Here is a 24,116-nt window from a genome sequence, read left to right as displayed (position 1 = left end):
TTTGACATCTCGCGCGTTGACCTTGACAAGGTTTTCTTCTCGCCCCGACTGTCGACTCGGACAAGCGTCTACTGCATCGCGCGTCTACTTCTGCTGCTCCCAGGGGTCTTCTCGTCCTGCAACGCCGTCTAGCAAGCCCTGGCAGCACGCCTCGACGTCCGCCAGCTCCTTCGGCGCGTTGACGCTCAGCACGACCTGGTCGTCGTCGCGCACGAGCACCTCGTCCTCGATGCGCACGACGAGGTTGTGGAATCCCTTTGGGAAATGCGCGAGCGGCGGGACATAGATGCCCGGCTCAATCGTCTGCAGGGCCGGCAGGCGAGTCGCGTCAGTCCCAAGTCTACGGCGTCACTGCGGAAGAAGCTGCGACGGCTTCGTGAGAGCGCGGTAGACTCGAATGCACAATGACCATCCCTGCCTCGATCCTGCAGAGTCGCGCACAGAAAGCGCCGGTCAGATCCACTCGAAAGCGCCGACAGAAGGCGCAGACAGGAGTATGAGCAGAGCACCACGCACTTCTCGTTCCGGCCAAACGACATCGTGTCGTGCAAGTCGACGCCGAGCGGGTGCGTCAAGAAGTGCGGGTACAGCACCCGCTCGAGGTCGCCGCCCCTCAGGTGGAAGCCGAGGTCGCGGAGCTCGGTGCGCGTCAGGTCGACCGAGATGCGGTGCAGCTCCTCGAGCGAAAGATTGGCCGACGCGTGGCAGTGCGTGATGCACGCCTTTTCGACGCGCAGGACCGCCTCGTACAGGTGCTTCTGCGCCGTCGAGAAGCTGCCCGAGACGGGGAAGGTGCCTGCGTGCGGTTGTGCGAACTGATCAGCAGCCGCGTCAACGGCACGGGACAGACAAAGAGGGCTCGACGCACGGGTAATGTCGCTCGCATAGCCTCCGAACTCGCACCCTGCGTCGAGCAGCACCATCTCGCCTTGCTTCAGCGGGCGGTTATTGTCGAGGTAGTGGATGGTGAGCGCCTGCTCCCCCGAGCCGCACACAGGCACGTATGCCTCGCGTGTCGCGCCGCGCAACGAGGTGTGGTAGGCGAAGTGCGAGACGAGCTGGTGCTCTGTCAGGCCGGGCCGTGCGAAGCGCATAACCTGTGGGTCGGACATTGAGCTATTCAGTGTCGTCCGGAGACACGCGGACCCGTCGTAGACGGCTAACGTCCGGGCGTGGGGAGAGGGCAGCGCAATCCCCGCAACGCACCTTGGCATGCGCCGCCGAGCTGATGTCCGCCGCCTTGCGCATGACCTTCGCTTCCGCCTCACTCTTGATGAGCCGCAGGCGCTCAACCTCCTTCGCCGCGCTGCGCACGTCGCGCTTGTCGAGCGCGCCCATGAGCTCGTCAACCTCGTCCTTCTTGCTCCCGCCATATGAGAGGTAGTCGAGGAAGGAGCGCGTCGCAGACGTTCGTGGGCGTGTGCGAGAGAAGGTCGTGGGGGAGAGCGGCGGGAAGTCGATGTAGACGGGGCCCGACCGGTCTTGCAGGATCGACTGCAATCGCCGGCCAAAATGCACCGAGTCGACCGACTTCGTGCAATAAAACGCAATCCGAGTCAGCACATATTGGCAGCATAAGAGCGAAAATGGCGGATCGCGCACCTCGTCGGCGCCAAACACCTCCCGAGCGCCTTCTAGGCCCGTCTTCGAGCCATTCCATAACTCGTCGTAAGGGTCTTTAGACTTGCAGAAGAGCGTCATGCGGTAACCCTTCTCGGAGCTGTCTTTCTCTGGCTCGAGGAAGAGACGTCAGATGGGCGGAGCGAACAGGCATGGCACGCGAGCGACGCACCGAGGACCAGCGCGGAATCTGGCTCTTCAAACCCGGTCAAGTACCAGAAGTTGCTCGCTTGTCGGAAGCGGTAGCTGAAAGTGCAGAGAGCGCAGTGCGGAGTCAGCCAGTGGCTCGGAGCGGGTCACACAGCAATGCGGGAAGGAACGCACAAGATGTTCTGGCTCATGTACTTGGTCTTCCCCCCTGCGATCACGACGACCGCGCCATCCTCGAGGCGATCTACGAGGCGCCGTCGTCGCTGCTCGTACTCGACGGCTGTGATGCCCGGCGTGAGTTCTCCGGGCGCGAGGAGGTGCGGGTGGGTCGACGGAAGCGGTTGTCCGAAGCTGCGCGCGCTCGAGCGGCCCTGCACGGGTCCCGCAGGAGCTCTCGGGTGGCTCAGCGGAGCGCAGGCGGCCGAGGCGTAGTTGCGGGCGGAAGGCGCCGGCGGTTGCGGCGAGCGAGACAGGGACGAGCACGAAGCGAGGCAAGCTGGTGCGCGGCGGGCCTGGCGGGCCAGAGTGCGCACTGCGGGCGTGCTCATGCCCGGAACAGCCCCAGATCAGCCGAGAGCGGGCGGTGAGGGCAAGTTGCGACTTCCGGTTCCGCGGTCGCGATTCGTGCGTCTGCTTCCGACCACTCACGCTCAGAACCGCGCTCATGCATGGAGAGTGCTACGAGCTCGAGCTCGAGCCTGCCTGACGTGTCCAAGCTGTCCTGGGATGACACACTCAAGATCCTCCCCGCTCACCTCGCCCGCGTGGTCGAGGACAACGTCGACGCCCAGGCGCCGGCGGTCTACTATCGCGAGCTCGAGGAGTTCTATCAGGCGTACAGAGGCTGGGAGGAGCTTGCCGATCGCTTCCTTCAGGAGTATCAGGACTACCGGAACGAGGACCGCGCACTGCGGGCGCGGAACAGTGCGCGTCTTTTCCGCGAGCCGCTGGCTGTCGACGATCCGAAGCTGGCGGAACTGAGCGAAGGGTGGGCTGCAAGACCTCGTCTGCGCGCGCTCTGGCAACAGCGGCGGAGAGGAGCTGTTGGTGCGCTTGATTCGCGTTCGGTCCTTCGAACTCGATCTGATCCACTGTGTCCGATCTTGCTGCGCAGGGCTTGTTCTCATGCGGCGTAGGTACGTCGAAGCCGGCGCTGGAAGCGACGACCATCCGCACTTGGGCGCCCTCCCTTCGATTCCCTCGTCGTCGACTTTCTCGCGTCTTCTGACAAGCACTTCAAATCTTCTCTCGGGTCTGATTCAGAGTGCGTCCATCGGACTGCTTTGGCATCTGATCGACCGATAAGCTGACGATGCTACTTACCGGCGAAGCGCGCTCCTTGCCCATCCATGGTCCCGGCAAAGTGGCTCATGTTGATTAAGCACAGAACGTAGACCCGTACCTCCGCTGCAAAGGTACCGGTTCTTACGTGTGTGCGTCGTGGGGAATAGGCCCCTCGTGAATGTCGCACTTGCGTGAAGCAAAAGACGGCGAGCGCGGCCCTCCTGATCGCAGATCGCCTGATGATTGGTCACTTTGCGGCAGAGCCTCTCGGCGCGCTCTCTGCACAAGACGTCTGCTTGACCTCCTCGCGGATCAAAGGCGAATGCCACGTAGTCCTCCCTGTCCGAAGCTTAACTGCTTCGCCGCCCAAAGATCTATGCTTCGCTCGGTCTCGCTTTATGTACCGTGAGGACTTGTGAGACGAGTCATGATGCGTGCATTCGCGTATCTACAGCGTTGTCCGGGAGTTGGAAGTCCTAAGCGAAGAGCTCGCATGCTCTGTCCGTCGCGTGGCGGCGTGGCCTGCAGAGGACGAACAGGATTCAGTATGTCAGGATGTCAGAAGCGAGCTCCGACTTGTGCGTTTTTGATGGGCCGGATTTGACAAATGACACACCTTTACGAAGGCTCTGCCGTTGGCTCCGAGGGGTCGAGGTGCAGAATACTCCTCAGTGGCGCCGGCACATAAGATCCGAGGGCGTCTAAGGAGATTTTGGGGAGCCGCTCGATCTGCTGCGTAGCCCAGTCTGCCATTCAATGCTCGTTAGCGTATCCTGCGACACAAGGGCGCCCTACCCAAGTTGAATTCGGCGCAAGTCCGACCAACGACAAACCCATTTCCACACTCACCTGATTTCTTGTGCAGCTTGTCGATCTCGCCACGTGCCCAAGCCTCGAAGTTCTCGAACTGCTGCGATGTCGCAGGTTTCTCCGCACCGAGTTGGGACCGCACCTCCTTCTCAACGCACTCCTTGACCATCTGCGGCGAGACGGCCTCGTGGCTCTTGCCTGAGACGTCCTCGGTGCGGCCGGCCTGCTGCGCCGGAGCCGGGCGTTTGATTTTCCACCGGCCGAAAAGGTAGAGCTCGGCGCACTCGATGAACGTCTTGCCGGCGTTGGCGTCGTGCGTGGACACTAAGGCGATGTGGCGCGCTATGTCGATGATCCAGAGGAGGAACAAGATCACGAAGAAGAGCCACGAGATGAAGCTGCGGCGGGACGGAGTGGAAAAGATGGCGCAGAAGGCGAGTGCGTGGATGAAGCAGAGTGCGGCGACACCGTAGAGTTGCAGCGTGAAGCGCCTGCAGAGGCAGCAAACTGCTCAGTATGGACGTGGAACAGCTTAACAGAAGTAAGTGGACAAACCGCTCGCCCGGATCGAGCCAAACAGCGCCGTACAGATGCGACCATGCTGCACTCCGCAAGCACTGTTCAGCAGGCCTGTCCCCCCGGTCCCGCCCCTTGTTCGACCAATTTACGCACCGTAAAGCCAGGTGGACATCGAGGCAAGGTACCAGATGAAGAGCGGCCAGGATCTTCCTGGGCTGGCCGGAGCCGTCTCGATGAGCAGCGAGAAGGTGAAGGCGACAACGGCCTGGGCGGACATGTGCGAGTGGCTGTTCGCCATGGTGAGATTGACGCTGGCCTGTTCGCCGGCAGGCGTCGTACTAGCGGTTCCGTGGATGTGCGAAAGAGAAGGGTCGAAGAGGGCGGGGAGCGCGAGGCGGAACACGGCGAAGGGAGGTAGACCTTCGAATCCAGAGGCGATGACGGCCAATGTGAAGCAGACGAGCGCCGACCAGAGGGCGCATGGGCGCACAGAAGTCATCAGACGGTCCCACTCGTCAGTCTGACGAGTCGGACGGGTGATCCACTCGCCGAACGCCCCGCCGGCGCTGTGGCCTTTGTCGGGGTCTGTGAGTGAAGTCATCGGTCCGGGGAGTGTGTCAGGTAGAAGCGAAGACGGTGGTGCGAGAGGACAAGCGAGCAAGAGACGCCGGACCGGAACATCCGAAGCAGGTCGAGCGGGCATACAATCGATGCCTACTCCGGTGTGCGATTCTCGTGCTCCTCCTCGATTATGCAGAGCGCAAGAAAAGGGCCGAAAGAGGGAAAGACGGAAGGCCAAACTCGTCGCATCCAGTGGCATGGCGACGACAAGAGAAGCGAGATTCTGCGCAGAGCCGTACGACGCGGCCATCCCACGGTCACTGACCCTTCCGTTGCAAGAGAATCGGGCAGACAGGTAGGTGTGGTGACGAGTGCCTAGACGCACGCAGCATCCGGGTGACAGAGCAATATCTGGTCATTCTTCGAATATAAGGGGTTGCCTGCTTGTCGCAAGCGGTGGCTGTTCACGCGCAGGAAGCAAAGCGCAGAGTCAGCCACTAGTCCGGATCGTCTCGCACGATTCGAGAATCGCAGAAGCGGGACGAAACGCACGAACTGTCCCCGCTCATGGACGCAGTCTTTCCCCCTCAATCACGAGAACGGCGCCGTCCTCGATCTGTTCCACCATGCGCCGTAGTCGCTTCTCAAATTTGGCGACTGGGACGCCCGGCGTGAGTTCTGCGGGCGTGAGGAGTGCGGGTGGGTCGACGGAAGCGGTTGACCGCACGTGCGCACGCTCGAGCGGATCTACACGGGTCCTGTAGGAGCTCTCGGGTGTCTCAGCGTGCACAGGCAGCCTAAGCGTCGCTGCGAGCGGAAGATGCTGGTGGTCACCCGAAGTGAGACGACGTTGAGCACGAAGCGAGGCAAGCGAGGCAAGCGGGGACGCGGCTGGACCAGCGGGCCAGAGAGCACACTGCAGGCGTCCTGATTCCCGCAACAGGCTCGGAAGCGGACCAAAGCGGCGCAATGTCAAGATCGAAAGAAGCGAACTTGGCGGAGCTGCCCTCGACGACTCGCGCCCGTCGCTGCTGGGCAGGACAGGATGGACAACACGATGATCCCGCGCGAAGAGCAGACCGACGACCACCTCGCCTTCATGGACGAGGCCGTGCTCATGGTCTGCCCTCGTTCTCCCCGACTTCATCTGCGCGACCCTCTCACTCACGCTCTCCGCCACGCAGGGCGAAGAGGCGCTCGCAGCGAGGGAGATCCCCGTCGGCTGCGTCCTCGTGCACGACGGCAAGATCGTCGCGCGCGGGCGTAACCGGACAAACGAGGGTCGCAATGCGACGCTTCATGCAGAGTTCGACGCCCTCCGCCACCTCCTGCCAGACCGCTCGCACCTCACGACCCCTCAGCTTATTCGTCCCTTCACGCCCCAAGCCGACGACGTGCGGACAGCGAGCGGCGAGGGCGGGAAACGCAAAGCGTGGCACACTCCGCTCAAAGGCGTCGTCCTCTACGTGACCGTCGAGCCCTGCCTCATGTGCGCATCAGCCATGCGCCAGGTCGGCATCGAGAAGGTCTTCTACGGGTGCGCCAACGACCGCTTCGGCGGGACAGGAGGCGTGCAGTCGATTCATTCAGAGTGCGTTCCTTCAGTTCTCTGCGTTTGACAGCTCGCTAACCGCCCGTCCCACACAGTCCACGGTTGTTGTACGCTCCGCCGTACCCGGCAGTAGGCGGATACCGGCGCGAGGAAGCCATTATGCTGTTGCGGCGATTCTACATCTCGGAGAACACGACCGGTCTGTCTCCATCCACTAGGCATTTCCTCCGCTCCCGTAGCTCACCGAGTCCACCTTGCAGCACCAAAACCGAAAAAGAAGTCGAACCGCGTCTTGAAAACGGAGATTGCCGAGGTCACGCCTTCACCTTCTCCCTCGCCCGCCTCTTTCGCCTCGACACCGGTCGACACACCTAAACTTGCGCCTGCCGTCCCGCTCGTCTGAGCTGTTCCAGGGCAAGGAGGAGGTTCAGCAGGGTCGCTCGGTGGCGTAGAATCAGCGCGAGCCGCCGCCCAGAAACCCGTCGTGCCTCTTCATCACCTCGCTTCTCTCGCTCGCTCGCCTCGCTGTTACGCTTCGCCTACGCCCTTGACTAACGGGCCGTTACGTGTGCCGTCCACGCCGCAGCCGGGCAGCCCACCCGCACAACTTAGCTTACGCAACCGGCTTTCGAACGGAGCCGGACCGCCGGCGCGCCCGTTCGGACTTCTTTCGTCCCTGCAGGCTCACCTCATCGCGCGCTAACGCTCTTGGCGAGCTGTTTCCGTCTCTCGCATCGATTTGTTGCGCAGGACCATGCGGCGGGGAGTGGAGGTTGCAAAGGGACTCGCCGGTCCGTTGCATCGGGATGTGGGGAGCGCAAGGCCGCGGAGGGCAAGGCGATCCTCTCAAGCGGGTGTTCCGCTCCGTCTCCGCTTCTTGCTCTGCTTTTCACGTCTCGACCGACGCCGATGCATCAGTCGAGCCTCATCCCGCTCGCGTTTGCCGCCCTCGCGGCCGCTGCCCCGGCTCCAGCGCCGATTGCAGCTCCCCTCGTTCCGCGCAAGAACTCGGGCTCGACGGAATGGTCCTTCCGCAAAGCCGCGCTCAAGGCCGATGGATTCACCAGCGACAAGTGGACCGCCGCGTATCACAAGGCCAAGGAGGTCGTTGCCGGCCTCTCGTTCGATGAGAAGGTGCGTCCGCGCGTTTACCTGTTTCGGTCCCTTCCCCTTGCTCGCCACTTGAGACTGACGTGGTGGTCAATGGTCGATGTAGATGAACTTTACCGCCATCGGCAGGTCGGCTCAGCCTTGCGCTGCTCGCAGCTATCCTCTCAAGGCTGCCGGCCTCGACGATGGCTTCTGCTTCATGGATGGCCCGGCCGGTGCGTTCTCATCTCACGCAGCCTTGCGAGTCATCTCGTCTGACCTGTCTGAGCTTCACAGGCCCAAATACGGTCTTCTCGACCCACTTCCCGGCCGAGATCACGACCGCCGCCACCTGGGACCGCGACCTGATCTACGCCCGCTCGGTTGCGATGGGGTCCGAATACCGCGAGATGGGTGTCGAGGTGCCGCTCAGCATCTGCATCGGCCCGATGGGCCGTCACCCGCTCGGTGGGCGCAACTGGGAGTCGTTCTCGCCCGACCCGTACCTCGCCGGAGAAGCAGTTCGTCTCGCCGTCCTCGGCATGCAGGAGCAAGGCGTCGTTGGGCTTGTCAAGCACTGGGTCGGCAGTGCGTGCCCTTCAATGCGCATTACCCGACGCTCGCTAATCTCGCTCGCTGCAGACGAGCAAGAGTACCTGCGCACCGGCGCTCTCGAAGGCGGCTACTCGAACAACCTGACGTACACGGTCGACACGTACATCGACAGGGCGACGGTGCATGAACTGTACGCGTGGCCCTTCGCCGAAGCCGTTCGCGCGGGTACAGGCGCCGTAATGTGCTCGTACAACCTTTGTGAGCAGTGCCTCCCCGCTTCAGGTTCGATGCACTCTGACTGCCTTCCACGGCGGCGGTGCAGACAACGGCGCTTCGGCTTGCGAGTCGGACGAGCTGCTCAACGAGCTTCTCAAGCAGGAGCTGAACTTCGGTGGCTTCGTCATCTCGGACTGGGGCGCGAGTCACACAACCCTCGGCAGCGCCGTCAACGGGACCGACTGGATCGCACCGTCGAACCTCTTCGGCGATTTGCTTGCCGAGCTCGTTGCAAACGGCACCGTTCCAGAGGACATCGCCGACGACAAGATTGTCAGGCTGCTGACGCCTTACTTTGCGCTTGACCAAGCCTCGATGCCCGAGCTGGACGCCGAGCGCTACGTGGCAAGCAAGAAGGTTGCGACAGTCGTGCGCGAGGTGGCAGAGGGCGCGATGACCCTGCTCAAGAACGTTCGCTCGACCAGTGACGAGCGCGGCCTGCCTCTTCAAGACACGAAGCGCCTCCTGCGTGCGCTTGCCAATCTTTCCGCGCGTACAGACGAGTTGACCTCGGGTTGCACAGTCGTCGGTTCTTCCGCTACGCCCGCCTCCCTCGGCTTCATCGCCAATCGTGGCTTCCCTGCCTTCAATCCGGAAGCCGATTTCAGCGGATTCAACGCCGGCGGCTATGGCTCGGGCAACTCGCCTGTACCGTACGCGATCGATCCGCTCAACGCATTCATCACGCGTGGCCAGCAAGAGGAGCGCCCCGTTCACGTTGACTACTACGGCTCCGAGTGAGTACCGTTCCCCTCTGCTAATTTTCTAGCTCAAGGATTGACCCAATGGCCGCTTGCAGCGACCCTCTCGCAGGTGTCATCACCGGCCAATCGCTCTTTGGCAACACCTCACTCCTCGACGCTAAGCTCGAGATCTTTGACACGGCCATCGTCTTCGTCACCGCCGTCGCCATGGAGGGATGGGACCGTCAGAACCTCACGCTGCAGAACGGCGGCGACGAGCTCATTGACTACGTCGCCTCGCGCCACAACGACACGATCGTCATGATCACGGCGCCCGGCCCGGTCGACATGTCTTCATGGAACGACCACGAGAATGTTACCGCCATCGTCTTTGCCTACTTCTCGGGCCAGGAGGGCGGTGCGTGCCTGGTTTTGCTCTCCTCCTGTCAGACGTCTGACCCCGGTCGCACATAGGCCACGCCATGGCAAACGTCGTCTTTGGCGACGTCAACCCGTCGGGCAAGCTCCCCTTCGCCATCGCCAAGTCGGTCGACGACTACGACGCGGGCGCGATCTGGCACGGAGAGCCGACCACGAACCCGCCCATCCCGTTCGACGAGGGCGTCTTCATCGACTACAAGTACTTCGACCAGCAGAACATCCAGCCGCTTTACGAGTTCGGCTAGTGAGTCCCGCATTCGCTCGTCGTACATATGTATGGCCAGCAACTTACGCACACACCGTCGCAGCGGCATGTCGTACACCACCTTCAACATTTCGGATGTCGCCGTTGCGGCCGAACACAAAGTCGCGTACGCTTCGGTTCGCGAGACGAACGAGAAGTACTTTGTCGACGGCCAAAAGACCGGCGGGCTGTACGACCAGGTCTGCAAGGTCACGGCGACGGTCACCAACTCCGGCGAGGTGGACGGCGCCGAGGTCGCGCAGGTGCGTCTTCCCTCCCTGCACCTAAACCTGTGAAGTCCCGCTTACACATTTCTTTGCAGCTTTATCTTTCCTTCCCCGACTCGACGCCCAAGGCCATGCCGGTGCGCTCGTTGCGCGGCTTCGCCAAGTCGCACCTCGCTGCCGGAGCGTCCGACACGGTGACCTTCCCGCTCCGCAACAAGGATCTCGCGTACTACGACACCGAGCTCGGCGGCTGGGTCGTGCCGAAGGGCGAGTTCAAGCTGGCAGTCGGCACCAGCAGCCGCAAGCTTGCCGCCACGGTCAACATCTCGGTCTAAGCCGTACCTCCTCCGAAGCTCCTGCCTTCTTCCGTCTTTTTTTCCTCTCCCTTCTCCTACGCATCGACATCAAGACCCAGAATTCCTCAAGTAGTAACTGAAGCGCAATACCACGCTGTGCCTGCGTCGAAACTTGCTCACTTCGTAGGCACGTCGACCGCTCGCACCGCTTTTGCGCGCGTACGTCCGTCCCTTCCGGATATTCCACTCATTCGATCGCTGGCTACAACGGCAACGGGAAAGGAGTATCCTTCCTCGCTCGCAATCATCGGACCGACCGACCAGCAGTATCACGCACTGCTTCCTGCTCCCATCTCGCTCGCTTGCCCGCTGTCTCGTCTTCAACCGCACCCCCGTCTGATGTCGGGCATCTTTGCCGGCGGACTCGCAATCCCTGCCGGAGCGGAATGGATCGAGCCCTGGTACGAAGAACTGCTCGGCGGAGTCGCGGCCGGACAGTCGCCCTACCTCATGATTAAGCACACGGTATACCTTCTCTACCATCCGACGACGCCTGCGCACTTCGACAAGCAGCTGTGGGCCCTTGTCGGCGTCTTCATCCTGTCAGTTCCGCTTATACTCCCGCAGTAGCTTCAGAAGGGAGCTGACACCTCGGTTTTCAGCGCCTTTCTGTTGGTCTTCGCGGGTCTCGTCCTGCGCTTCGCTCAAGCCCGACTCTGGTTCTTCACGCGCATTGATTCAACCGTCGTATTGCCCAACTCGGCAACTCTTTACGGTCTCTGCTCGCTCGTATACTCCGGCTGTGCGTAGCCGATGCACCTCGAACCGCTTACGCTGACCGCAATTGGCCTGCAGTGGGCATCTTGCTCATCGTCGTGACGATTGACATTGCGAAAGGCGCTCCCGTCCCGCCCTACTTTCACGGGCTGCGACGAGCATGGTTCGGAGCTTTGTGGATGGGCGCGTACTTCGAAGCCTGGAGCACCGTTTGCGCCTGGTCAGCCTTCGGCGTGCGAGGCGTCGTGAAGGGGGACTGCGAAGCTGACTTTCGACTTCTTTCTAGGCATGTCCGCTCAAAAGGCGCCTTCTATCGTCAGTCGCGCGCCAAGTCTGCCGTCGCCGTCATCAGGCCGATCCTCTTGCCTCTTGCCGCCTGGGTACCGCCGTCCGTCTTCTTTGTCCGCGCCTCTTCCGACTACAACGCTTCCGCTCGCATCGGCGACGACATTTCAACCGACATGGACAACTGGCAGAAAGACTTTGTGCCGGGCCAGGGGTTTGACATTGCCCGGCTGGCGCTGCTCTTCGGGCCCGGCGCTGAACTAGGCTCCCGCCTCATCGCCAGTTCGAAGAATGCAAAGATCGGCTACGCCTACTGCCGCGCGATGCTGCTCGTCCTCTTCGCGGTGCGTTCACAGGCTCATCTTCTCGGGACGAAGCCTGCATTGGACTGAACCCATTCGAATTGCAGATCTACCTTGTTGGCACGGCACTAGAAGCTGCACATCTGACTCGAACAGTTTCTCAACTCCGCGAACAAGCTCGTCGGGCAGCACGCCATCGGTTGCGGAAGGATAGTGCAGCCGGAACTGCTCCTGCTGCACCGCTCCCGGGCCACGCCGTCGCTCAGACCGAGGACAAGGACGTCGGCATTGACGCAAACGCCACCGACATTCAAGATCCATGGATGCTGCTCGCCTGGGTCCGGCGGAACCGCCTCTACACTGCAGCAGCCATCGCAACAATGCTGCTGGTCAATGCCGGGCTGAACCTCTGGCAGGCAGCAACCCCGCTGGATCTGAGGTACCCGTCCGGCCAGTTCCAAGTTGAGATACTGATCTCCTGGTGCACTCTCCTCCTGGCCCATCTGAAAGTCTTGACGCTAATATTCGTTCATGCAGCTGGCTCAACGGCATCCTCGCCACCCTCGTCTCCCTCCTCCTCCTCTTCCGCTCCCTCGACGCCTCGACTTCTTGGCTTGTCTCGCAGCTACGCCGGCGCCTGCCCTTCCTGCCCTTCGCACCGTCGTTGCACCTCACTCCCGCAACTCGCTCGCTCATCACAACAGAACCGCCCCGTTTTGCCGCATACGGAGCCGGCGACATTCCGCTCGTCGAGCGCGCAGCCACGCGGACGCTACAAAACGATTCGCCGCCTACGCTGGACGCAATGGGTAGTGGCACGGCCAGCGAGTTTGGCGGATCCGCGGGCGATAAAGGCGATGGGAGCTGGAGATCTCGTCTATCAGCTTCTTCGGCAGTGTCGAGATAGTAATTGACAGACTGCTCACTCGCACAGTACGCTTGCGAGAGAGAGCGTGGCTCGTGGGCCGTCAATGTTGGTCCGCTGCCGAATCCGTCTGACCGCTTCGATTGCGACGACGAAGTTCACTCTGTACACGCAGACGTGGCTTCCGTCTCGTACAACCTAAGCGCACCTGTGCATGCAGGAAAGGCGGTCCCTACCGGTGCACATCAGGGCGCAGAAGGCTGGGCCAGCGGAACTCCCTCGGTTTGCTCGCCGCTTCCCCTTCTCCGGTCCCTCACCCGCTGAGCACTCCTTGCGGGCAACCGTCTCACGCCCTGCCTGTACCGTGCCGAGCTCGGCGTCACCGCCTTCCGTCTCTGCAACACAGTGCGCGGCGAGCGTTTCATCCCTGGAGGCGAGGCCCTCATTCCTGGGCAGGGCCCTTTCCGAAAGTGGGAGGCGCCGTCTTCTCGCCTGTCTCGCTCACGCAGGTCGGCGTCTTCGAGCGAGCCTGGCACTGCTCGGCGCGGGTCTACCGAGCGCTGATCGCGGCACTCCGACCGGGCGATCGACATGGTCGAGGCGGGCCTGCGAGGAGGCGTTAGCGGCGGCGACGCTTTGCGAAGGCTGCTCTTCTCTTCTTCCCTGCTCTCCCGCTCTGCTGCTTCCTGCTGGACGCACTAAGCGAGGCTTGTCACCATCCCCAACCACTGTTCTGGGCGCGCCGCCAACAGATGTCGGGACTCAACTTCTCTTCCATCCTTCCGCCCGACGCTCAATGGATCGCTCCATGGGTTGAAGGCATCATGAACCAATCGACAGCGGAGGTGTCGGCCGGACGATCGCCATACCCGCCTGTGATCCGCCTCGTCGAAGCAATTTACTACCCATCCACCGCTCCCGGCTTCCAGGCGCAACTGTGGTTTCTTTGCGGGCTTTTCGCAACGTGCGTCTGCTCCAGCCATGCGAATGAGCATTGCAGCTGACTGCGTTACTTCACGGGCCTTGGTCCTCTCGGTCGACAGCTCCATCTTGATCCTCATCGCCAGTCTTGCCCTTCGTCTGCGGCAGGGCCGCTTCTGGCTCTTCCACAATGTCGGCATCATCATCCCAAACGTCTCAACCCTGTACGGACTGTGCGCCCTCGTGTATGCCGGCCTCGGAATCTGGTCGATCGTGACCGGCGTGCGCATTTCGAACGGCGAGCCGTTTCCGCGATACTGGGTCGGACTGCAGGCAGCGTGGATCGCTCCTCTATGGCTCGGATTCGCCTTTGAAGCGTGGGCGACCCTATCGGCTTGGTGCGTCTTCTGACCTCTCGCTCTCTCCGCCGAGGCCGCCATGCTGAGACTCGCCACCTTGCAGGTACATCCGCAAGAAGGGCGCGTTCTACCGTGAGAGCCGCTTCAAGACGGCCGTAGCCATCGGATTGCCCATCTTGCTACCGCTCGTCGCCTGGGTCCCGCCCATCGTCATTTTCTCGAACGCGGCCCTCCTCTTCAACCGCGCCTTCCGCGTCATGCAGGACATCCTGACGACGCTCACGCGCGTCAACTCGGAGTGGACGCCTGCGAAAGGGTACGACTTGACGAACGTCATTCCGTTCTTCGGATCTGGCATCAAGCTCGCGAACGGCATGCGCGACTACTCGCGCTGGGTCCGCGCAGGCTACATCTACATTGCCGCCGTTCTTCTGATCACCTTCGTTGTGAGTTACAACCTTTGTAACGGCTCGTGTCGCGTATGCTGACTCTGCGTGCCACAGGTCTACACGACGGGTGCTCTCCTCGAGATCAACCACCTGAACCACACGATCAAGAAGCTGCACCAGCGCGCCCGCTCGACGCCTCGCCCCGGTGCATCTCCGCGCCCGCTGTCGGCCGTCGGCACGCCCGTCCTCGACGAGAAGGTCGCCGCGCAGCTCGACGACGAGTTCTTCGCTGGCGTCAAGCGCCAGGCGACGCTCCTCACCTGGGCGCGCAACAACCGTCTGTACAGCGCGGTTGCGATCGGGCTGATGCTCGTCGTCAACGCCGGGCTCACGCTTTGGCTTGGCTTCACGCCCCTCTCGATCGAAACGGATTCGGCCCAGTTCCAGGTTGAGATCCTCGTCGCATGGTACGTCCCGCGCTCGCTTATTCGGCTGCTCAAGCTGACGCGGCTGTGCGTCACAGCTGGCTCAACGGCACCCTCTCGACCGTCGTCGCCCTCCTCATCCTCTTCCGCTCGCTCGACGGCGGCTCGGCGACCGTGCAGACCCTCCGTCGCTACCTCCCCTTCCTCCCGTTCCCGCCCCCGATCTCGATCACGGATCCGTCGCGCGCGACGACGCGCGAGGCCAAGGCGTCGCGCCTCGACGAGCCGCCCAAGTACCCCGGCTCGCCCGGGTGGGCCGCGAGCGCCCACTCGCCCGTCATGGAGGAGCGCAAGACGCCCGGCGGCCTGGCGTCGCAGGGCGGCGACCGGTTCCTCGCTGTGCCCGTCATGCACGAGCACGGGTACCGCGCCGGAGGCGCCGTCTCGCCTGGCTTGTCCGACCCGGGAGCAGAGGGCGACTACTTTGTTGCTGCCGGCGTGCAGCAGTACGGCGACGACGCCGAGGCGCAGCACTATGGTGGCGAGTACGACCTCGACGCAGCGCTCGACACGGCGTGGTACGGGTTTGGCGTCGTTCATGGGCAGAGCGGCGGAGCGGCGCAGCACGGGCTCGCGGTCACGCTCGAGATAGACCAGTACCCCGTCGCGTCGACGAGCAGGACGCCTTCGCCTGCTGGGCACGACGGGCTCGCGGAGGCTGAGCGAGGAGACGAGGTCGAGGACGAGGGCGAGCATGGCGGCGCGGCGAGGATGGACAGGCTCGACTCGTGGGACCAGCGCGGCGCCGCTCGGCCTGACTCGTGGGATGGCGCGAACTAGAGCCCTGTCTGGTTTTTCAGCAATAGAGCACTGCAAGACTTTGTGCGACGATGTACGGGAGCGTAGGAATTGAGTGGACGGCGACGAGCGAGAGAGCGGGCGAGTTTGGCGAGGCGCAGCAGCGAGGTCCTCGCTCTCCGATGTGTGAGTGCAGGAAAGAGACACGCTGCAATTCCATCCCATTCGTCGCGACAAGATCTACTGGAGAGAAAGAGGGGTGGTGCGCGAGCAATCTCAGGATTGCAGAATGGGGTCCGCATGCTTGATGGCTGAAGAGGCCGCGATAGGACTGTTGAGCTTTATGTGATAGATTGGTCATCACGGATCGGCTCGCGCACACACACCCTCGACCGTCCGAGGGAGCGACACGGGAAGGAAGTCGTCCTCGACGGCCAGGTTGATCTCGACTCCCCGTCACCTCCGTCCGCCCAGATTCACACCACCATCTTTGACCATCCACGGGGGCACACGGTAAACTGCGCTGTCAGGTCCCTGCGAAGTCGAGGTCGAGCAGGAAAAAGGAGCGTCGAGTCGCACTGCGACTGCTCCGGCGAGCTTTGTTGCAAGCGCAGGCGGTAGCTGGTGAGCTGACGAGTCTAGTGAGCTCCTCGGCCGGCCCTCTGAGCGGCGACAAGCAGAGTCGACGAGAGAGGCGGAGGGAGAGAGAGGGACGAGGGACCCGCGCGAGCTCAGGCCGGCGACGGCGACGACGAGCTCGGCGCGCTCTGTCTCTCCCAGCCGCGTACGAGCGCAGACCGAGCCTGTGCGAGACAGTCGACCATGCGCCAACTCAAGCACCACGAGCAGAAGCTCCTCCGCAAGGTCCGCACTCCTCCCTCCCTCCCTTCTCTCGCCCCCGCTTCATCAGTTCCGAGCCATGACACGGCCACCACGTCTCTCGAGGGTCCCGTGCACGTACTGACGGCTCTCTGCATTGTTCTAATATCTGCTGCCTGCCCCTGCGCGGCCCTGTCACCCGTCTGCACTCTCGCCGCTCGCCTCCACCGCCTCCCTCTCCCTCCCTGTGCCACCCTGGCCTGCTACGATGACGCCCACAGGTCGACTTCCTGCAATGGAAGAGCGATGCGGGCATGCGCGAGATCAAGGTCATGCGCAGGTACCACGTGCAGAACCGGTGCGTCCCCCTCCTTCCCCTCGTCCTGCACCGCCTCCTCTTGCTCATCTTTCCTCTACACCTGTCTCTTAGCGAGGACTATCACACGTACAACAAGATCTGTGGTCAGGTCCGCCGCCTGTCGCACCTCCTCTCGCGCCTCCCGCCCGCCGACCCGTTCCGGACAAAGTACGAGGACATCCTCCTCTCCAAGCTGTACGACATGGGCATCCTCGACCGCGGCGCCAAGATGAGCGACATCGAGGGCTCGGACGCCCCCGTCGTCAAGGGCTTCAAGGGCAAGGAGAAGGAGGTCGAGGGCCAGGCCAAGAAGGAGGGCAAGGTCACCGTCGGCGCAATGTGCCGCAGGCGACTCGCCGTCGTCATGGTCCGCCTCAAGATGGCAGAGACTGTCAAGATGGTACGCCGCCAATGTGTCTCTTGCTGCTCACCTTTGCCCGGCTGACAAACAGTTGCGCCGCGGCAGGCTGTCACCTACATCGAGCAGGGTCACGTCCGCGTCGGGCCCGACACGATCACCGACCCGGCCTTCCTCGTCACGCGCAACATGGAGGACTTTGTCACCTGGGTCGACACCTCCAAGCTCAAGCGTCACATCCAGTCCTACAACGTGCGTCTCCGTCGCCTCTTCCCTCGTGCCGCGCTCTCGCTCACGCTCTACCCTCTCGCAGGACGAGTTGGACGACTTCGACCTCATGGCATAGAGCACTTGCCCTGCTCTTGTCTCTTTCCTCCTTCCGGTTGTGCACTTGACTGTTGTAATGCCTATCGCCATCGCATTTGCCTCCTCATCAGCCTGCTCTCGCGCAAACGAGGCATCGGGAATCGCTCGAAAGTGAAAGAGAATGCACAGACGATGCACAAGCGACAAGGATAGCGTGCAAGCTACACAGCACACAGAGCACGACCCTCACCACCCCGTCAGCGTGTCGTCCCATTCCTCCACCCTGTCGTCCGCGCGTGTCTCGCACTCGCCAGCAGTCCACCTCATCCCGCTCGTCGCCCGTGTATCCTCTAGTCCGCGAGCTCCCTCCTCGCCGTCGCTGTCGTCCCCGGGCGAGACGGACCGGAGCAGCTTGTCGAGCAGCGCGCGCTGCTGCGGTGCGAGCGGCTGTCCCGACGACGCCGGTCCGACGACGTTCGTGACTTCCTCGTCCAGCTGCTGCTGCTGCTGAGAAGGCGATGACGACGGGTAGGACCAGTACGACTCCCACTGCGTCTCGTCCGCCGCCGCCACCGCCGCCGAAGGGCCCGCCTCCGCCGCCGCCGCTGCGGCAGGGACCGCGCCCTCCGCGCGCGCCGTCTGGGCGTGGGCGAGCGAGAACCGCTCGATCGCGAGGCGCATCTTGCGCGGCGAGTAGCGCGGGAAGCGCGCGCGCACGGGCGTGCCGAGCGGCGAACTCGCGCCGGCGCTCCGGTGCGCTTGCGCTGCCGCGGATGGGGGAATAGCGAGGTCGGCGGCGGCGGCGAGGGAAACGAGAGCGGGCGCGTCGTCCTCCGGGTCCGAGTCGAGGACGTAGTCGAGCTCGTCGGCGTCGGCGTCGGGATCAAGGATCTCCTCGTCGCCCTCGACGTCGCATGTCGCCTGCTCGTCGCCTTCAAGCGGCGGCGCTCCGCTCGCCAGCTCCCGGCGACGCGGGATGATCCTCTCCCTGAAGCCCTGCAGCGCCTTGGACAGCGCGACCGCCTGCTCGAGCTCCATCTCCGCCGCCGCCTGCCCACTGCCACCATTGAGCTGCGTCTCCTCGACGACGCCCTGCGAAGCGGGGAGGACGTCGACGCGCGGGAAGAACTCGCCGAGGCGGGTCTGGCGCGGCGCGGCGGGCGAGGGAGGGCGCGCGTCGGCCCAGATGCTGCTCAGCTCGGCGGTCCAGGATGCTCCTCCTGCGGCGGCGGGCGCGATCGCGGGAGGCGAGGATGGCGGGAGCGGATTCACGAGCGGGCGCGGCGTGGGAAGCGGCGGGAGCACGTCCGGGTCGGACGATGGCGCGCCCGCGGCGGGCGAAGTCGGCAGCCGCATGCCCGGCGGCGGCGGCGGCTTCGGCAGCGTCTTGTAGTACGGCATGGGCTTCTGGAGCACGGGCGCCACTGGCAGGGCGAGCGGGTCCTGCGTCTCGTCGCAGAGGGTGCGCACTGGCTGAACGGCCCATGCGCTTAGCGCGGCGCGGCGTGCCTGCTCGGCTGCGTCGAGCTCGCCCGTCTGCTCCTGCGTTTCTTCGACGAGCACGCGCGACTGCTCCGCAGCAGCAGCGGCGGCGGCGGCGGCAGCGCGGGTGGAGGGTGCTCCGCGACGCAGACGTTTGCGCGGGATGGCAGGCGGCGGCATGAGGATCGCCGAGGCGGTGCGACCGAGCGAACCGCTGTCGCCACTATTCGGCGAGTCGTCATCGTCCCTCTGCGCCTGCACGAGCGAGCGAGCGGACGAGGCCGGCAGTGTTGGTGCAGGGGCAGGCGAGGATGTGCGCAGCGAGGTGAGGTCGATCTCGTCGGCAGGTACGGGCTGCCCGGCGAGTACGAGGTCCATGCCACCTTCCGCGAAGCCCGAGTCGTCGATCGCCGCGCCGCCCTTTTGTCCGAGGCGCTCGACCAAAGCATCGAGCTCATCGTCCTGGCTGTCCTCGACGCGCTCGTCCTCGTCCGCCTCGTCCGCGCTCGGCGGATCCGAGTCGGGTACGAGGATCTGCGGCGCGGGTCGCACAGGCGGTGGCGACGAGACGAATGGGACAAGCTGCGCCTGGAGAGACCTCTCGGTGCTCGAGCCAGACGAGGCGGTCGAAGGGGACGCTTCGTCTTCGTCGCCGGCAGCGCCTTGCGCCGGGCTCGAAGTCGAAGGGCACAGAACAGGGTGGGCAGAGTAGCGTGGAGCGTAGAGCGAGGCGGACGGTGGCGGTTGAGAAGGCCTCGTCGAGCGGGCGGTGAGGTATGCAGCGGAACCGATCGTAGAGGGCGGCGGGAGCAACTCGTCGTCATCGTCGTCTGCGAGCGCGAGGACGCAAGCCGACGGCGTGTGTCCGCTGCAGCTCTTGCGCGCACTCGATCGTGGCTTGCTCGACTCGGCGACGACGAGCTCAAGCGAGCGCTTCTGTCGCTCGGCACGCTGCGCCGAGGCGTTGGGCTGCGTCCCAAATCCGCCGTGCATGTCCTGGTCGCACAGGTCGAGCTTGCCCCACCCGCCGCGATCCTCGGTCCTGCGGCGCTTGCGTCGCTCGTCCTCGCCGTCGAGGTCCATACTGTCGGGCAGGTCGGCGTCGAACTCGATGGTCGGACCTCGGCGGCGCTCACTCGGGTTCAAGATGGCGCGGCCGAGGCCGTTCGAGCGCGACTGTCGCGATGAAGAACTCGAGGGCGACGAGGACGAGGTGGAGGCGTTCTTCGTTCGGAAGATGCTGCTGAGCCAGCCGCGTTCCTTCGCCGGCGGCTCGTGATCCTCCGCTTCGGTGTCTCGTGCGTCGTCGCGCCTGTTCTCGCGCGCTTTACCCTTGCGATCGCGAAGAGCCGCCGAGGACGAGGACGGGCGAGGGGCGAGACGGTTGGCCTTGTCGGCAAGGGGCGGTCTCTGCGAGCTCGCCTGGCTGAAAGAGAGTCTGGACTGGGTCTGTACCGGTTTCGACTGCGTAGAAGTCGAGGCACGAGGGGTGACGAGGGGAATCTTGTCGGGAGCGAAGAGGCGAGCCTGCATGGGCTTGGAGCGGGTCTGCGAGGGGCGAGCGGACGATCCACGCTGTGTTTCCGGCGCCTTCTTCGCTCCCAACGAGCCTGGCGTCGCTGAGCTGGACGCAAACTGCAGAGTCGGCGCGGGCTCGGGCGAGTCAGTGGCGGGAAGAGGCAAGAAGGCAATGCGAACGCACGCCTGCGCCTGCGTGGGCCCAGCTGCCCGACTGCATCCCTGCTCGTCTGCTGTGCGGTCAAAGGCGCGGCAGACGAGTGCACAGAGGGAAACACGGGACGAGGCGAGCGGGTCGCGACGCGTTCACCGCACGTGACCCGCGGCGGCGTTGTCTGCAGAAAGCTGAGTAGGACTTGCAGCAGGTACTGGAAGGCCCGTGAGTACCTCGCAAGAAGACTAGGGCTGCACAACGTCAGTCAAGTGCGGACGATCGGAGACGACTTCTCGGTCTCATCAGTCGGCAGCTCTCGTCTCGCTCGGGGCTTCCAAGACGTCTTGCTGGGTGCGTTTGCACGACTCTGAGGTGCGTCCAGATGACTCTCTGCGCCATCCCGTATCGGCAGAGCCCTCCCTTCGCTGTCGCCGAATCCTCCGGCGGGCCACCCATCTGCGAGCTTTGCCTTGCTCTCCCGCCATCAAGAGCGCTAGCGAGGGGTCTGCAAACACGCCGACTCAGCACTCCATCAGGTTCGGCTTCGTGCGGGACTGCGTGCCGCGTGCTGTCGCTCTACCCGTCCGCCAGCTTCTTTCGCGGCCCGGTGCACGTTCGCGGGTGATCGTAGCAACGACGTCAGCGGTAAAGAACCTCAATCGCAGTGTACTGACCGTTTAGACGACCCCGCAGACATGGCAACGCCCACCTTCGACACCCTTCCTCCAGTCCCGACCCTCTCGGTCATCGACTCGCTGTACCAGAGCCGCGAGACGTTGCTCTACGACACGTTCCCCATCTTTCGCTCCACCTTTGGCCCCGAGGGTACACCCTCCGCAAGTCCTCACACGCTCAAACACCTCGTGACGACGAATGTCTGTGTCGGCCCGCACTTCTTCCCCGAGACGCGCATCTTCCTCTGCGACTGGTCGGCACCCGCCGCGCCCATCAACCCATCAGCAATCACGCCGGCGCTCATCGCACGCCTGAACGCTGCTTCGCAGACGGATCCCGCTCTCGCCACGATCCTGCAGAAAGCGGCCACAGGGCAGGCGACGCCCGATGAGCTCGGCGGCCTCGCGCAGTACATCGCCTCGATCCGCGAGGAGGACGAGTCGAGCGCCCCTGCCGCGCCAGCCGACCCAAACGCGCCGTCGCACCCTTCGGTCGTGCTGCAGTTCCGCGAGTCGCCTCCGGGCGAGCAGTTTGTCCTCCCGACGCACTTTCTCTTCACGCCCCTCCCGTCCCCGAACCCGGCCTACCCGCTGCACGATGCGCTCCTTTCGTTCTTCCTCATTCCGGCCGAGCGCCCGCCGTCGTCCTACAAGGGCAAGCAGCGCGCCGCGTATGGCCAGCACGGCGTCGACCCGCACGCACCCGTGCCCGTCGACATGGTCGTGCAGCAGTGCGACGAGCGCGCGAGGGACGCGCTGTTCCGTGCGGCGAGGAATGGGAGGAAGAAGGACGAGCAGGTCGAAGACTGGTGGCGCCAGATGGTGCGTCTCGCTGTTCCGCCTCCGTGCACGAGCCTTGCGCCTCTCGCAAGCACTCGCGCTGTCCATGTTGGAGGAGCAACAGTCGCTCATCTTGTCGCCGCAGATCACCTCTGTCCCGCAACGCACCCACGTCCTCTTCGTTCCGCCCTCGGTCGTCAAGCAGCAACAGCAGCGCGAACGCACGCCGTCCGAGATACCCGGATCTGCTGCCCTCTCGCGTACAGCGAGCCAACTCGCGCTGGCCTCGGCGGGAGGAGCGGGGACGCCGATCGGGTCGAGCGCGGGAGGCAAGAGGGGCGGGACGCCGAAGGAGGCGCCTGGTGCGGCAAAGAAGCAGAAGACGGCGCCTGTGAAGGCCGGCGCACGAAAAGGTGTGGTCCTCTCGCGCTGCGTCATCGAGAGTCGTGCCGTGAACGATGTCGAGCCTGTTCGACAAATACTCATTTGCCCTCGCTTTCTACGCAGGATCTCGCCCTTCCGCTGCACGCTCCTCCAAGCCTGCAACCGACTCGCCCGGCGCCTCCTCGCACATCGGCTCTCCCGCGCCTGGCTCGTCCTCGTTCGTCGGCGCCGACAGTCCCGCCCTCGGCTCGCCCGCCCCGTCCGAAGGGTCGAGCAAAGCTGGTGCAAAGAAGCGTGCACCGCCGACACGAAGGGGCAGCACGCGGAAGGGGAAGGGTCGGGCGAAGTACAACGAGGACGACGACGACGACGAGTTTGGGGACGTCAAGGTCGAGGGGGCTTAGCTTAAATGGACATGCTTTCTTGTGCACTGCATTCCAAGCATCGTCGTTTCATGGCACGTCCTTTACCAGCACGTAAGATCCATTCGCGAGAGACTTGTCCTCTCCTTCACAGCTTCACCGCCCCCCTCTACCTCTCTCGCTCCACCTGATTCCGCTGCCTCACGATGGAGAGCTTTCCACTACCATATCACGGCTACACAGTCTACGTTGCGCTCTTCGCGCGTCTTCAGAATGCTGCCGCACTCCGCCAGCGCTTGGTCACCGCCTCGACGCTCGCAGCTGATGAGGACGGAGACCGCGAGCGAGCAGCAGTGGATTTCGCTTTCGTCGACGCCAAGATGGTGCGTGGGTTTGTTTGAGTGCTAGCGTGTGTTGTTGACCCCTCTCGGACTTTGTCAGATTACGTCCCGACTACACCTCCTCACGGCCGTGCAGCAAGCACTGCTCGCACGCGCAGACGACTCGCTCAAGACCAAGACGCTGCATTCTGAGGTGTTGTGGATGTTAGAGCCGGGCACCAACGTGGGTCAGAAGGCTCAACGGCACGGGACGATGCTGACCTCCGGACCCGTATGCTCTCTTGTGCAGATCACCGACTCGCTGAAGCACTTTGGCCTCTCTCCCTCGACCACGTCACTCGTACTCGTGCACATCGCGCCGAGCCCCTTACCTGCGGACGATGCTGCCGCACAACAGAGAGCGAACGAGGACGTGCTGCGGCGAATGGAGGCGGTCGTCGAGGGCGAGCTCGTCGCGCTAGAGGCGCTTGGACGGTTACCTGATGGAGGTACAGACGAGAAGGCTCTGCGAAAGGTGCGCTTCGCCGCTTTGCCCACATGCTGGACTACCGCGCGGGTGTGACGCTTCTCTCGACGCTCGTACTGACGGTTCTTTTGCCTCGCCTCCCCTTCGGTCGCCACGCCGTGACGAATTTCTTCGGACTCGCTCGGTTCTGCACTGTACAGATCTACAAGCTGAACCAGGACGTCGCACTCAAGGGTCTTCCATCAGGCTCGACGGAGGCGCTCGAGGCGATCGACAAGTTGGTGACTTCGGCCGTCGCACTGAAGGTTGCAATGTGAGGCCGTATGGGGGCGCGGCGAGCATCTCCAGCCCACTGTCTAGACCATCGAACGTTGCTTGCTGCCGCCCATTCGATCATGAGCTGCCGACGTGAGTATCACCTCGCCGTGCTGCATACGGTGTCCGCAGAGCGCTGTCAAGCTGTCGTGATAGTAAAGAAGAAGTTCCGAAGACAGGAAGATAGTTGCGAGCAGAAAGACCTGCTTCAGACCTCCTCCGGCTGCTCTCGCCTTCCTCCTGCACACGGACACGAACACGCGCACTCGCGCTCGCACGCATGCCAAGACTGCGGACGAGCACCGCAGCGTCGGCTCCAGCTCCGACTGTCCGCTCGCGCGCTCCCCGCGTCGCCGAAGTTAGCCCACCTC

General features: G+C 63.6%; 11 protein-coding genes across 11 annotated transcripts; 8 read left to right on the top strand and 3 right to left on the bottom strand.

Annotated features, from left to right (window-relative positions):
* Positions 1-84: 84 nt before the first annotated feature.
* Positions 85-2,318, bottom strand: ICP55 (aminopeptidase; the record flags this gene model as incomplete). Its single annotated transcript, XM_076645320.1, has 8 exons — positions 85-303; positions 404-425; positions 517-796; positions 869-1,097; positions 1,207-1,530; positions 1,603-1,730; positions 1,793-1,866; positions 1,945-2,318. The coding sequence occupies 8 exons, from the start codon at positions 2,316-2,318 to the stop codon at positions 85-87; spliced, it is 1,650 nt and encodes a 549-aa protein (XP_076508847.1).
* A 120-nt stretch (positions 2,319-2,438) lies between these two features.
* On the top strand, positions 2,439-3,064 carry JCM10292_001898 (uncharacterized protein; the record flags this gene model as incomplete). Its single annotated transcript, XM_076645319.1, has 3 exons — positions 2,439-2,694; positions 2,885-2,906; positions 3,034-3,064. The coding sequence occupies 3 exons, from the start codon at positions 2,439-2,441 to the stop codon at positions 3,062-3,064; spliced, it is 309 nt and encodes a 102-aa protein (XP_076508846.1).
* A 608-nt stretch (positions 3,065-3,672) lies between these two features.
* JCM10292_001897 (uncharacterized protein) lies at positions 3,673-4,984 on the bottom strand (the record flags this gene model as incomplete). The annotated part of the gene is made up of 4 exons (XM_076645318.1): positions 3,673-3,800; positions 3,904-4,355; positions 4,420-4,465; positions 4,537-4,984. The coding sequence occupies 4 exons, from the start codon at positions 4,982-4,984 to the stop codon at positions 3,673-3,675; spliced, it is 1,074 nt and encodes a 357-aa protein (XP_076508845.1).
* A 1,017-nt stretch (positions 4,985-6,001) lies between these two features.
* On the top strand, positions 6,002-6,899 carry TAD2 (tRNA(adenine34) deaminase; the record flags this gene model as incomplete). Its single annotated transcript, XM_076645317.1, has 4 exons — positions 6,002-6,064; positions 6,129-6,535; positions 6,592-6,695; positions 6,757-6,899. The coding sequence occupies 4 exons, from the start codon at positions 6,002-6,004 to the stop codon at positions 6,897-6,899; spliced, it is 717 nt and encodes a 238-aa protein (XP_076508844.1).
* A 506-nt stretch (positions 6,900-7,405) lies between these two features.
* On the top strand, positions 7,406-10,346 carry JCM10292_001895 (uncharacterized protein; the record flags this gene model as incomplete). Its single annotated transcript, XM_076645316.1, has 10 exons — positions 7,406-7,630; positions 7,713-7,821; positions 7,883-8,173; positions 8,228-8,398; positions 8,463-8,885; positions 8,940-9,153; positions 9,216-9,517; positions 9,574-9,784; positions 9,849-10,047; positions 10,107-10,346. 10 exons carry the CDS (start codon positions 7,406-7,408, stop codon positions 10,344-10,346), a joined length of 2,385 nt encoding a protein of 794 aa, XP_076508843.1.
* A 360-nt stretch (positions 10,347-10,706) lies between these two features.
* On the top strand, positions 10,707-12,578 carry JCM10292_001894 (uncharacterized protein; the record flags this gene model as incomplete). The annotated part of the gene is made up of 6 exons (XM_076645315.1): positions 10,707-10,909; positions 10,970-11,109; positions 11,163-11,304; positions 11,371-11,713; positions 11,779-12,152; positions 12,209-12,578. 6 exons carry the CDS (start codon positions 10,707-10,709, stop codon positions 12,576-12,578), a joined length of 1,572 nt encoding a protein of 523 aa, XP_076508842.1.
* A 710-nt stretch (positions 12,579-13,288) lies between these two features.
* JCM10292_001893 (uncharacterized protein) lies at positions 13,289-15,470 on the top strand (the record flags this gene model as incomplete). The annotated part of the gene is made up of 5 exons (XM_076645314.1): positions 13,289-13,500; positions 13,580-13,855; positions 13,920-14,262; positions 14,320-14,672; positions 14,729-15,470. 5 exons carry the CDS (start codon positions 13,289-13,291, stop codon positions 15,468-15,470), a joined length of 1,926 nt encoding a protein of 641 aa, XP_076508841.1.
* A 780-nt stretch (positions 15,471-16,250) lies between these two features.
* IMP3 (snoRNA-binding rRNA-processing protein IMP3) lies at positions 16,251-17,309 on the top strand (the record flags this gene model as incomplete). The annotated part of the gene is made up of 5 exons (XM_076645313.1): positions 16,251-16,292; positions 16,529-16,605; positions 16,678-17,005; positions 17,072-17,215; positions 17,277-17,309. 5 exons carry the CDS (start codon positions 16,251-16,253, stop codon positions 17,307-17,309), a joined length of 624 nt encoding a protein of 207 aa, XP_076508840.1.
* Positions 17,310-17,515: 206 nt separating this feature from the next.
* On the bottom strand, positions 17,516-20,284 carry JCM10292_001891 (uncharacterized protein; the record flags this gene model as incomplete). Its single annotated transcript, XM_076645312.1, has 1 exon — positions 17,516-20,284. One exon carries the CDS (start codon positions 20,282-20,284, stop codon positions 17,516-17,518), a length of 2,769 nt encoding a protein of 922 aa, XP_076508839.1.
* Positions 20,285-21,118: 834 nt separating this feature from the next.
* JCM10292_001890 (uncharacterized protein) lies at positions 21,119-22,665 on the top strand (the record flags this gene model as incomplete). Its single annotated transcript, XM_076645311.1, has 3 exons — positions 21,119-21,919; positions 22,023-22,323; positions 22,385-22,665. 3 exons carry the CDS (start codon positions 21,119-21,121, stop codon positions 22,663-22,665), a joined length of 1,383 nt encoding a protein of 460 aa, XP_076508838.1.
* Positions 22,666-22,829: 164 nt separating this feature from the next.
* On the top strand, positions 22,830-23,747 carry CGI121 (Cgi121p; the record flags this gene model as incomplete). Its single annotated transcript, XM_076645310.1, has 4 exons — positions 22,830-23,006; positions 23,065-23,187; positions 23,254-23,478; positions 23,631-23,747. 4 exons carry the CDS (start codon positions 22,830-22,832, stop codon positions 23,745-23,747), a joined length of 642 nt encoding a protein of 213 aa, XP_076508837.1.
* Positions 23,748-24,116: the final 369 nt, after the last annotated feature.

This window comes from Rhodotorula paludigena (genome assembly GCF_050403205.1).
Source record: "Rhodotorula paludigena JCM10292 DNA, Rt_paludigena_JCM10292v1_ctg1, whole genome shotgun sequence".
Taxonomy (NCBI): Eukaryota; Fungi; Basidiomycota; class Microbotryomycetes; order Sporidiobolales; family Sporidiobolaceae; genus Rhodotorula; species Rhodotorula paludigena.
This window is presented reverse-complemented; position numbering and strand designations above follow the sequence as displayed.